This window comes from Vicugna pacos, chromosome 26, assembly GCF_048564905.1.
Source record: "Vicugna pacos chromosome 26, VicPac4, whole genome shotgun sequence".
Classification (NCBI taxonomy): Eukaryota; Metazoa; Chordata; class Mammalia; order Artiodactyla; family Camelidae; genus Vicugna; species Vicugna pacos.
Window position 1 is genome coordinate 5,779,691 of NC_133012.1, and position 13,264 is coordinate 5,792,954.

General features: G+C 38.8%; 1 protein-coding gene across 5 annotated transcripts in view; it reads left to right on the forward strand.

Annotated features, from left to right (window-relative positions):
- NSD3 (nuclear receptor binding SET domain protein 3) overlaps positions 1-13,264 on the forward strand; it is a 92,583-nt gene that overhangs the window by 36,424 nt on the left and 42,895 nt on the right. For all 5 annotated transcript variants that reach the window (XM_072950253.1, XM_006201120.4, XM_006201121.4 and 2 more), the window contains exons 3-6: positions 3,828-3,899; positions 4,350-4,512; positions 10,636-10,790; positions 12,289-12,804. In XM_072950253.1, the coding sequence (XP_072806354.1) occupies positions 3,828-3,899; positions 4,350-4,512; positions 10,636-10,790; positions 12,289-12,804 (906 nt within the window). The remainder of the gene's footprint in view (positions 1-3,827; positions 3,900-4,349; positions 4,513-10,635; positions 10,791-12,288; positions 12,805-13,264) is intronic.

Here is a 13,264-nt window from a genome sequence, read left to right on the forward strand (position 1 = left end):
TCATTTTTCTTGATTCCTAAGCATTTGGCTTCTCTTGACCATTTTGTCTTAAAAACTCCCCCTTCTTAATAGATGTTTGGGATGCTCTCCTGTTTCCCTTTACCTTTCTTTCAAGTCATGAATCTCTGAAAGCTTACTAAACATTTCTGTTTTGCTCACGTGTCTACACTTTTACAGTGTGTACTCCCTTCCTGTCATTGCAGCATCCTTATTTGACTTCTTTTTCCTTCTTTTATTTATATAGTCTTGAATGCTTAGAATAAATCCTCTTGGGCTTCTTTTTCTCCCTTACCATTTCTTTCCTTTTAAAATGACTGAGTAAAAAAATTTCAGCTCTATGAAAGTGATTTTAACAGTGTTTCAAGCCAGCCTGAAGGAACAAATCTGGAACAAACAAAAAAATCAAAAAGAGATAAGACATTTGAATAATAAAAAGGTTTAGGAGGAAATCCTGTCTTCAGTCCAGAAAGGGCAAGCTGTTCACGGGCTTCAGACCCGTTGTTACGTTAGTAGAGTTCTGTCGTTTGGCAGAGATTAGTCGTCACTCCTCATCTGTCTGCCCTCAGAGCGGGAGAGAGACCCCTGACCCGCAGACATCACGGAGACCGCGGTGCGGAGCAGGAGGGCTTGCTTTCTTGGGTGCAGGTGTGCTTCCTCTGGGGCCCCGCCTTCCTGCTGTGGCTGAGAAAGAGCGCTGAGGTGAAGGCTTCAGCTCCTCTGTGGACTGAAGTGAAGCTGCCCAATGGGCCTGTGCAAATGTAGACAGTATTTTTAAACTGCCTGTTACACTAGTGATCCGGGGAAGAATTTTCCCTTGATCATAAGACTTTTCTTTCCTGGCTCAGTGAGTGTGTCCTAGGAGATGAGAGAGCCTCGGGGCCACCGCAGATGCACCTGACAGAGCCGACCTCGGGGCCACCAGCAGGCTGCCGCCGCCTTCCTTCCGAGGGCTTTTTCCAGTGTTTTCAGTAGCCACCTCATTAAACGTTCTGCTTCCCCCTTGCTCCCTCCCAAAATAGTCTCCACACAGCAGCTAACATGATCTTTTTGAAACATAAACTGGCATGTGTTACTTCTCTGCCTGATCCTCGTCAGAGGCTCTCAGTGCCCAGAAGGTAGAACACAGGGATGTGGCTTACAGGGCCCGGTGCCTCCCCACCACCTCGTCCTGTTCCCCCTCTCCTCTTCGTGGCAGGTAAGTCCATTGTCCTGGCCTTTCTGAAGTTTCTGCCTTTCTTCAACCTCAGGGACCTCACACAGGCCACTCCTTCTCTTTGGAATGTTCTTTCTCCCACTTTTTACTAGACTAACTCCTCTTTTTTATTTTATTTTATTATTTTTCCACCGTGCTAGACATGAGGATACAATGGGGGCGAGGGAGAAGACAAGTAGTCACAGCCCTGTCCTGCTGCTTAAAAGTCGCAAAATAACCGGAGGTTAATGTTATCTTTCCAGATGAGATTTTGTTTTATTTTTCTCTCTTTTTTTTTGAGACAGAATACATATACTTAAAGTTCTAAAGATGTTTTTTGACCTACAGCAGAATTGGACAAAACCTAAATGATCTAGATTTGCATTACTCTTTGTAAGTTATTTGAAAAAAATTAGTTCAATTTTTAGTTCCAGAATTGAATTAAGGTATCTATACATGTGCTGCAGTCTCAGTATTCTCCTGAGAGAGCAAATGAAGTCACAAAATAAACCCCCTCCTTTAAACATAGAGCCAAGCCGTCGCCAAGCACTTGGGCTTCAATCTTCACCTTCCTTAAGCAGCTGAAGCCCTTGTGATTTTATTTTTTAATTTTTTTAGATTCCACATATGAGTGATCTCATACGGTATTCTTCTTTCTCTTTCTGGCTTACTTCACTTAGAATGAAATTCTCCAGGAACATCCACGTTGCTGCAAATGATGTTATGTTGTCGGTTTTTATGGCTGAATAGTATTCCATTGTATAAATATTCCACATCTTCTTTATCCAGTCATCTGTTGATGGACATTTAGGCTGTTTCCATGTCTTGCCTATTGTAAATAGTGCTCCTATGAACATTGGGGTGCAGGTGTCATTTCGAAGTAGGGTTCCTTCTGGATATATGCCCAGGAGCAGGACTCCTGGGTCACGTGGTAAGTCTGTTCCTTAGACTAACTCCTCTTTTTTTTATTCAAATCATACTTTACTTTCTCACAGAGGCCTTTCCTGACCTTTATCTCTAAAGACACACCCACACCAACACACAAACACACACCCACACACCCACACACACACACCATTTCTCTTCATATGTTTACACTGTGTATGCGTACGTTTGTGCTGAGTGTCTGTCTTTTCTGCCCAGCTGTATGCTCTTTGCGGTCAGGGATCACGTCTGTTTGTTCCACCATTATGTACCCAACTTCTAGAATAATGCCTGGGAAATCGTAGGCACTGTTGAATGAATGATTGAAACTTGGGGTTTGAGATACGAGTCTGGCTTATTATTTCCTAACAATTTTTACAGTTTCTTTTATTTAGTAAAACTTTTACAGCAATGTCTTAAATGTCTTGAATTAACTCAATGAGAATTTTAAGTAACTTCTAAAATTAGCCTTTTTTTTAGTGGAATTAGGCCTAAGTTAATGGATATATCCCTCTTTTTTAAGTCATCTAAATTAAGTTTTGTTCTTTGACAAGTAAGGAAATTTTTAAAACTTTTAAATTACAAAAGTAATTTACTTTTTACTGAAAATGCAAATAATACACAAGTATAGATCTTCCCTCACTGTTTCTTTAGTCTTTTTCCTCAAAGGTAACTACTCTTATCAATTGGTGTACAATGTATCAAATATTTTTCAAGGTGTATATAGTCTATTTTAAAATAAAAATTAGGAAAATGTTGATAGATGTGGATTATTGACATGAAATAATGCTGTAGTTACCATCCCTCTGCTTAGATTTTCTCATTTTGTATTTCTGTAGGATAGGTTCTTAAAATATAATTGCTAAGTTTAAGACTACATATTTTGAATTTTGATGGATACATCCAAATTACCTCCCCAAAGGATTACAGAAATCAGTTTTTAAATAACATATTTATGGATTTTATGACTAGAAAAATAATGTAAGGTTTATTAAGGACAACTTGACAAATATGGAAAAGCACACCTCAGAAATCTGTTACTCCTTTGCCTGGTGGTAGCCTTCTAGTCCTTTTTTTCTGTACAGATAAAAAATTATTTTTCCAAGATTGGAATCAGACTATACAAACTGCTTTGCAATTTGCTGTTTTCAAATAACATTGTATTATTATTTTCCCATGTCCTTTAATTCTACATTTTTGCACGTCTTAGACTAATGTCTAATTTTAGTATTTGCCCTTATAAATAGCACTGTTGTGCATACCTTTGTTTATATGTATGTGTGTGTATTTTTCTATATATAGATGTATCAGTGCTTTTTCAGTACACGTTTTTAGGAATGAATTTGTGGGTCATTGTCTGACAATTTAAGGCTTTTCATACATATTGCCACATTATTCTCCAGAAGAATTCCAAGTTGCATCTTACTAGCAATCTCACTGCCCACTCTCTGTACTCTCATAGGTTAAAAAAAAAAACCAAAACCAACAAATTAAGTTTTAAAAGAAATTAAAAAAGAAATGGGAGATACAGCTATGGTATAAAATGGAAAATGAGTGTAAAGACACAGGATCATGTACTGCATAAGTTGTATTCTTACCTCTTACATTGCTCATTAATAAATGTTCTCTCTTCCCTTTGCTGTTTAGTTTTGACCCTTTTTGTGTACGTCTTTGCTCTTTGGTTTGCTGCCATTTTGTTCTTTTCTCCTAGAGACCAAATGAGAGGGTCGACACTGTATCAGAAAAACCAAGAGAAGATCCGGGACTGAAAGAGGAGCCCCCGGTGAGTCACTTTCTTGAATACTGTCTCACCAAATGCGATGTGAGAAGGTGAAAGCAGAGTGACTAAATTATGACATGTGTAATACGTTTCATTACAGTTCCATACTTTATTTCAGAAGTTATACTGAAATAAATCTTGGAACTGGTTTAAGATACTTCCAGCGAATTAACTTACCTTTTCAAAACTATAACTGTTTTTTAATAGATGTGAATTCTCAAGATGCCTTGTCAGTAACTTGGCAACAGAAACCGTCCTATTTTCAATATTGGAATGGGGCTTATTATTTCCTTCCTTTCTTCTGCCCTTTTGCGAGTTATGGGTAGCAGGCATCAGAGAGAAGTCTGATTGAAGATCAGTTTTACATGGTTAATGTGTTTGATGTATTGTGTACATTTCTTTTTAGAAAGTTTTTCTCCTGATGAAGTTTTTTGTGACCTTTTTTCCCTATAGGTTCAGCCAGTATTGTCTTCTGTTCCAACAACAGAAGTGTCTGCGGGTGTTAAGTTCCAGGTTGGCGATCTTGTTTGGTCTAAGGTGGGGACCTACCCTTGGTGGCCTTGTATGGTTTCAAGTGATCCCCAACTTGAGGTCCACACCAAAATTAACACAAGAGGTGAGAAAAGGCATAAATAGCTATTAAGTTAAAGGTCGGGGAGAGAAAATCTTAAATGTTGTATATGAATATAAGAATACATACATGATACAGAAGCTGACACCAGAAAACATGTATCTATCACTTTTTAATAAACAGTGAAATAATTAGCTGTCTTGACTGACAGGGAGCCTCCACAACTGACACAGGCCTTGTTTTCCTTTATAAACACCCTGCATTTGTTTATGATTTTTTTCACACTTCTTTTTTTAAAAATCCTTCCTCAGACCTCTCAAGTGAATTCCAAAAGAGAGCAGATGGATTAGTAATAAAATGTCTTAAATGAGCTTAGGAGGCTTTGGGGTGAAGCTTTCCTAGAACATTTTTATTTCATCATTGTCTCCCATGGCTATTAATTTTTCACTCAGACAAGGGCTTTCCATCCTGATAAATTTTGCAAGACGCTTTTATCCTCCACTCAGTTTTTGAATCTGTAAATTTACTGGGACATCCTTCTGAATTCAGTATGATGAAGAAGTAGAGTTTGAAGGTCGCTACATGCCATAGAACCCCACCTTGGGAATGTGAGTAAATATTAAGAAAACGTGTGTTCTGACTTTTCTCTACTCCTTTTCCTGGGTTTGACCAAAACATGTAGATTAGATTCCTGAGACTCTGGCATGTGGAATGGACTTGCCTGGTAGCCAGAGGAAGGTTTGAGTTTGGAATTTGTTTCTGGGTATTTACTTTGCGAACTCATTTGTCGAGTTCCTTATTGTCTGTGACAACTTTGCACCTTTTTCTTTCTCTGTGATTTTGAACTTTCCACCTCCGTCCCTATTCACTGTTATGAGGGAAAAAAGGTGTCTGGTGAGTCAGATTTGTGACAGGATCCACCGTATCTTGTAACTCCTGTGCTGCACAGCCAAGAATGCCCCTGCACAGAAGGCAGTCATCTTGTCACTGTAACTGCTGATTAAAGGTTGGGGTGACTGGAAGCATCAGTGGGACAGAAAAAAAAAAGCAACCCACATTGTTGAATGTCTGCTTTTGTGCATGGCGCATGGGCAGTTCTCTTATGTTTTCTTTTGCAGTCCTCAGCAGCAACCCTGTGAAGCAGGTACTGTTACTGTCCTTACGTTTCAGATCAGTAAACAGAGTCTCAGCGAAGTTTTATTCCATAACCCAACTCTTAAACATGACTGTATAATACAGGGAATGTCACTGAATTTCCCTCCTCAGAGGGTCGGGGAGGCAGCCCTGGTTCCATTGCTTATATGATAAGGGTGCTGGACTAGGAATCTCTGAAGTACCTTGCACATTTAATAATCGGTGATTCTTTGAATGGGAGGATAGAGGGACAGGGATTTCCTAAGAGGGACAGGCCTTCTCAGAGAAAGCAATGCATGTCCCTGTGAGGCCCCCAGAGCGCTCTGAGCTGTTTCATCATGAGAGAGTTGTGGCTCTCCAGTTCTCTCCCCTTAGAAAAGCATCCTGTTGAGATTATATAAAGAATGTCACATTTAACATTTAATTACTTTATGAAAACTTACCAAATTCGGCTTTTTTATGGGATACAAATGAAAGCACAATTTATGCTTCATCTTGTATTTCAAGGGAAGTATTTAAATTTAGTTTTATGAATTAATCTAATCTGGTCTGGTACTCCATAGGCAATCTCCTACTTCTCTGCAGGAAAAACTGATTTTAAGAAATATTATTGAGGAAATCAAAATCTGAGAATTGAGGTTTGAAAAAGGAACATTCCGATAATATTTAAATTTTTCTCTTTTCTGCAGTAGCTTTTAAAATAATACCCCTCTTGAGCTATGATTTGCATACCATAAAATTCACCCTTTTAAAGTGCAATTCAGTGACATTTATTACATTTACAGAGTTGTGTGGCCATCACCACACTTTAATTTTGTGACTTTTTTATCAACCCAGAAAAGAAATCCCATCTCCACCAGCACTAGCAATCACTCCCCATGCCTGCCCTGCCGCCAAGCCCTAAGCAGCTACTAACTCCTTTCTGTCCCTGTGGATTTTCTTATTCTGGGCATTTCATAGAGATGGAACCCCACAATGTGTGGTCTTTTGTGTCTGGCTTCTTTCATTCACTTAGCGTCATGTTTAGAGGTTCACCTGTGTAGTGGCACGTATCAATTCTTCACACCTCTCTTTTTATTGCCAAATAATATTCCATTGCATGGCTGTGCGGTGCAGTTTTAAATGAAGTAGTTTTCTGACAGTTTTTTGGAAACCAGAAACACAGTATAAAACTTAATTGTGTTGATTCTTTTCCACACATGATACCCGTGAACCACTGTGTGTTGCTTATCTAAACTACTTCATGAAATTTATCTTGAATTAGATATAGTAATCACTGGTTTCCATATTGTTATTAGTCAGTATTGTTATTAGTCAGAGTCTCAGCATTGGAAAACGTATTTAACGGTTTTCACACATAAAGATAAAATTCTTTGTAAGAGCATGTTGAAAGATGTTTGGGTCACATGTCTATTTTAAGTTGTATTTCATTGTTTAGGTCTCACTTTAAGTTTAAAAGTTAAAAATGAAATGCTTCCTCTGCTTATAACAGTACCATATATATGGTCAGAAGCGAACATGCCCATTGTTTCGTCCTCCAGACCTGTAACTGCTGTTAAGGGTTTGGGAGTAATTCTGGTTCTAGTAATAGACGATTTTTTTAGAGCAGCTTTGAGTCTACTGAAAAATTAGACAGTACAGAGAGTTCCTATATATTCCCTCTCCCTCCACCCTGCAGCTTCCCCCATTAGCATCTTGCATTAGTGTGATACAGTTATCACAGTACGAACCAGTATTGAGCCATTATTAGTAACTAAAGTCCCTAGTTTACAGTGCTGTTCGCTTTTTGTGTTGTACAGGTCTGTGGGGTTTTTTTACTTGCCTTTCCAACAATGTTACTTTTATTTCCCTGCAGTGTTTTCTTTAGCACATTCAGATGTTATAGTCCAAAATCATGTATCTTTTATTTTCTCTTTGAATACCTTTATAGTTTTTTTCAAAAGGACAAAAAGTGATGTGGTAGCACTGTTCTGTATAGAATGAACCTTAGAATCAGTGACGTGCTAGCCCGACTGTCCTTTCTTTCCTTCTTTAGAACCAGCTTCCTTTCCCGTTCACTCCTATCAGTGTGTTGAGTTCTGTGGGTTTTGACAGATGCATAATGTGGGAGTAATTCTTTTTCTCTTTGCATATTGTACTGAATAGATACGAAAATAAAGATTTTTAACTGAGAGTTTCAAATCGTATCACATTATACCTATTATAACTTTTAATCCCAATTTTTTTTAATTTAAAACTGGTTGGTTTTATTTATATATTTTTCTTATATAAAAATGTTTCTCCCACACTTTTCTATTGGAAATTTAGCCCGTTACTTAGGGACAGATGTGCTAGTTTCTTCATCTCTCAGGTCTTTGGGTTTTTATTCCACTCTTGTTTTGTGTTTTCCAGCCAGCAGGAAGCAATGTGCTAACAGAGACAGATTGTTCGATTTGTCTGTCTGTAGTAAATGGGTTTAACGGAGGAAGAAGTTGAAAATAAACATTAAGATGAGATGTTAACTATGAAGTCCTTTGGGATCATGTTTGCTTCTAAATAACTAACCATGACTTTTGGAAACAGATTATGCCCTGTGTTCTTTTAACCCTGCTACTTGTACCCACCACCCCGTCCACCAAACTCACCTGTTAGTTTAGGTTGTATTTCTGTTTTTGTGCACCAAAACCCTTGGACTTTTGATGAACCTTCTTGATTAATTATAGTCAAATTTATGCTTGGTTCTTCTCACATTAGATGATATGGAAATCCAAGTTGTGGGTGTGTGTTTCTCTCTTTTCATAGGCTATTTTACACTTGAAATTTTTTTTTTACACTTGAAATTTTAATCTGGTTTTAAACCAGATTAAAGTAATTCCTTAGATAATCTCCTGTTAATGTCTAATAAAATTAAAAAATTTTGAAATCAAGGTATAATCAATTTCAGATAACTAAGTTCAATTTAAGCTTCTCCCCATGTTTCCTGTAGGATCTGCTTGTTGGCTTTCTCCCCTGCCTGAGTTACCTTGGGTTCCCCAGGTTGACCTGAGACTTTAGAGCAGTGTTTTCCAAACTATAATTTGGTAAAGGACCAGTTTATTGCTCTTTAAAAAAAAAAAAATTCCAGTCTACCACGGACCACTACTTCTGTGAAATATGATAAAATTAACTATTAGAAAAGTGAAAGGCCCGTCCCTCCAAAAAAATTCATGGTGCAAAATCCCTGGTCTCGGGCCTAGATGTCACGCAGTATCAAATTATCATAGTTTCTAAATGCTCACTCTTAATTTCTCTGCTTGTTTTGTCACAGACTGGCTTCTTCTGGGAACCACACTTTCAGAGGAGCATGACTATAGAACAATGATTCTCAGATGTTTTGGCCCAAGAACCCCTTTTACACTTAAAATTTGAGGACTCTAAAAGCTTTTGTTTATAAGAGTTATTATATCTACTACTATTTCTTTTCATTTAGAAATTAAAACTGAGAAAAATTTAAAATGTTTACTAATTTATTTTAAAATAACCTATTATATGTTATATCATTAATTATGTTTTTATGAAAAATATTTTCTCAAATAAAAAATTGAGAGCAATGGCTTTTTTACATTTTTGCAAATCTCTAATGTCTGGCTTAAGTGAAGACACTTAATTCTCGTATCTGCTTCTTCATTCACTCTGTTATGTTTTGGTTGAAGAATATGAAGATAACCTGGCCTCGCACAGGTGTGTAGTTGGAAAAGGGAAATAGCCTTTTCAGATAATTGTGGATCAGTTTCTTTGATCCTACACCAAATGGTGGTTTAGTTGCAATGTGGAATCTGAAATCACATTGATAAACTTTTTGTACTTTGTTACATTAAAATCCATTGGTTCTATCTCGCACTTTGAATGGATTGTTTGCCTTTTATGATTAACATCATACACTGGCCTTTTAAAAATATTGTATGCATATCTTCCAAATGTTGTCACTTTCCTTTATAGATACTTTTTTTAATCACGTTTGTTAATGTCATCACTGATTTCATCAGAAAATTCTTTGATTATAGGAAAGTTGGAAGGCTCATAGGGGCAGATACTCATTTTCTAGTATTCTCATTTTTCTTGAAAGATCAAGTTTTATTATTGGCAACAAATACTGTCAGTTGTTTTCCTTGAAGTGACAAACTTGCTTGCTCATTTTTGAGGAAATATTTGCCAAATTCTCAAATTCAAATATCCATAGTTCTCCTGTCAGTCATTCTCTCCAGTAAAAATGGTGTTCCACACGGCCAGTTCATCTTGCAGTTCCAGCAGTCACAAAAGTTCTTTCCCCCAAGACAACCGTCATGCCTTCAGTGTGGAGGGTGCTTTATACACACTTGCCACTTCATCACATAGAGACATTTAGTAAAATCAGTAATGTTTACTGCTTCATCAAGGACACTAAGTAAAACTGGTCTTGTTTTTCATTAGCTGTTGGTGTGTGGCAGTGACAAATACTACACTCATTGCCTTCATTTGTGCTGAGATGCCAGCAGTCTTATCCACCATTGCTCTTGCAGTGTTAAGCGCAGAAGGCAACATCTTGGTAGTATTGTGAAGACAGCTTTGACCTCACAGAATCCCTGGGATAGTCTCAGTGGCCTCTCCTCCTCCCCCAGGTCTGTGCCACACGTTTATGTCACTGGAAAAGTAATTTGACCAGCACTTGGCTTTTGAAAATCCAAGAAAATACGTTATATATTTTTCTAAGGAAAAATTATTTATTTATACCCAGATTTGTTTGTAGAAAGGTTTGAAGCCAGTAAAAGTAGTGTAACCAAGGTAACAAATCTAATAATTACCAGAATCCCTAATTTTTTCTCTTAAAATCTGCTTGCTAATTTTAATCATTTTGGGGGTGATTTTTACAGTAACTATTAGTGCCATTGGTAGGGGTTGGATTATATCTTTGGACAATCCAAGATGTACAAGTTTTAACAGGCGTAATACTAGGGAACCTGGCGTAGGTCCACGTTTTTGATGAAGTACACATAGATGCTTCTGTTCTGAAATGGCTAACGAGAATTTTTCTTACAGGTGCCCGGGAATATCACGTCCAGTTTTTTAGCAACCAGCCAGAGAGGGCATGGGTCCATGAGAAGCGGGTACGAGAGTACAAAGGTCACAAGCAGTATGAAGAGCTGCTGGCTGAGGCAGCCAAACAAGCCAGCAATCACTCTGAGAAGCAGAAGGTAACCGACAGCGTGGTGGCATCGTCGGCCGAATGCGCTTCTTGAAGGGCTTAATAATTTAGCAGAGCTTTTCATAACTTGAATTCAGACAATTAGAGTGATATGTTTTACTCCTCTAAGTTCAATTTTAATAATTTATTATGTGTCAATAAATTTTATCTGTCATGTAAACAGTATTACGGTACTATTGAAAACTTTCACCATCTGCTTAATACAGTCTTGGAGTCTGGTCTGAATTGACTTCAAATGCACATAGTCCAGGGGATGCTAGTGAAATGTGGGTTTTGCCGGGGGGGTTTTATTCTTTTTCCCACTTCACCATCTTTTCCTAATTCCCCTTTATTCTTAATTAGCAAAATTGTTTTATGAAAGTTAAATTTTTAAAATATTTAGTGAGCACTTCTGTGTGAGACAGGCACTGTTTTAAGCATTATATTTATATACATGTATTAATCCATTTACTCTTCATAACAACTTCAATGAGGTAGATATTACTATTCCTGTTTCTACAGAGGAAAAAGTTGAGGCACAGAAAGCTTAAGTAGCTGGTTCAACCAAGTTCACACCACAGAGGGAACCAAAGATGTTGGATGAGGTGGTGACTATATTAGAATTTTGATAATCTGTCAGTTGAGATTTTTAAGCTTAGCTCATTTAGCGTGGGCCTCTTGTGATTCAGAAACGTGTCATAGTTTTACACGAAGCTACATATTATCACAGGGGATTTGGATTGATTTTATCAGGACCTAACGTTCTGCAGATGTAAATATCTGTGTTCAGTGTACACTCTTCTGTCTCATGGGTTCATCGGCTAATTTCTGGCTCCCTCTGTCTAACCCCCTGGATCGTTCCTGATTGCTTTGGTCATCTCGCATACCTTTATTCTGAATGTTCTCATCTGTCTTGCCAATCCAGAGTCTTCTGATCAGGCCTGTGGAAACTGTGACTCGGGTTTATTTTTCCTCTCGAACATTCCTGTCTTCTGTCTTGTCAGCTTTCACGTTCCCGGCTCCCGGTCCCTGCGCCCTGCCCCGTGTGCATTCTGGCTCCAGCTGGCCGCGCAGCTTCACATCCTGGCTCTCCGCCGCTTACTTAGCTTTGCTGTGGTCTCTGAGCTTTAGGGTGGCATTTTTAATGGTAGCGTTTTATTGGCCACTGGACGTGATCATTTCTGTAATCTTTCTTCTCTTGCCATCATCATTGCTCGCTTTTTATGAGTTTGGTGTGAGAAGGATGACTGCCTCTTTGAGGGATGCGTCCCGCAGCGTGGTCAACAGAGAAGGGTTTACTGTGCAAGAGAGCAGACCTGCAGTCATCCACAGTACCACTGATTCATCAGGGTCTCGGAGTCAGGACATTTCCTTCCTTCGACTGAGGAACCTGAAGCTGTTCGCACATACCTGGAAAGATGAGAAGATCACGTAGGAAACACACGTTGGTTTAAAGGTCCCTGTTAGATCCAAGCATGTTCTCAATGCCCGTTTGTCTTTGCTTCCAGATTCGGAAACCCCGGCCTCAGCGAGAACGCGCTCAATGGGACATCGGCATTGCCCACGCAGAGAAAGCATTGAAAATGACCCGGGAGGAAAGGATAGAACAGTATACTTTTATCTACATTGATAAACAGCCTGAGGAGGCTTTATCCCAAGCAAAAAAGAATGTTGCCTCCAAAGCCGAAGTTAAAAAACCCCGAAGACCGAGATCAGTGCTGAATACTCAGCCAGAACAGACCAGTGCAGGCGAGGCGGCCTCCTCCCTGTCAAGTACTGAAATTCGGAGACATAGCCAGAGGCGGCACACCAGTGCTGAAGAGGAGGACCCACCTCCGGTTAAGATAGCCTGGAAGACGGCAGCAGCAAGGAAATCCTTACCAGCTTCCATCACAATGCACAAAGGGAGCCTGGACTTGCAAAAGTGCAACATGTCTCCAGTTGTGAAAATTGAACAAGTGTTTGCTCTTCAGAATGCTGCCGGAGATGGGAAATTTATCGATCAATTTGTTTATTCAACGAAGGTACCTCCTTTCCTCATGGTTTTTTTCGGGGAACATGAGTATTTAATAACTAGTCAGCCGTGATATTTAAAAAAACGCCAAACACCACCAGGTGGTAATCTAAATACCCTTTGCATCCACTACATTTGAAACGTACAGTTTACTCTGTTTAAGATGGGGCAAAAAACACATAGGCAAAAAGGCTTTGTTTTTCTTCTTCTTTTCCCTCTTTTGTAATATCCCCATCTGTGCTAAATTAATCTTGAACTGGGCAGCCAAAATTCAGCTCAGCTCCCTAAAGTCATGGGAAAAAAACTGGGCACTTTGCCTGTTTCTAGTCTGTATGGTTAGTTTTTCTTAGTTGCAAAGCATGCTTCTTACTAAATTATTTCTGTCAGTTATCTGAAGTAACCATCGTGATCATTGTACCTGCCCATCTGGTTGCACCAGCAGTTTTGTTAGGCTCGTGTTGGCTTGGGGT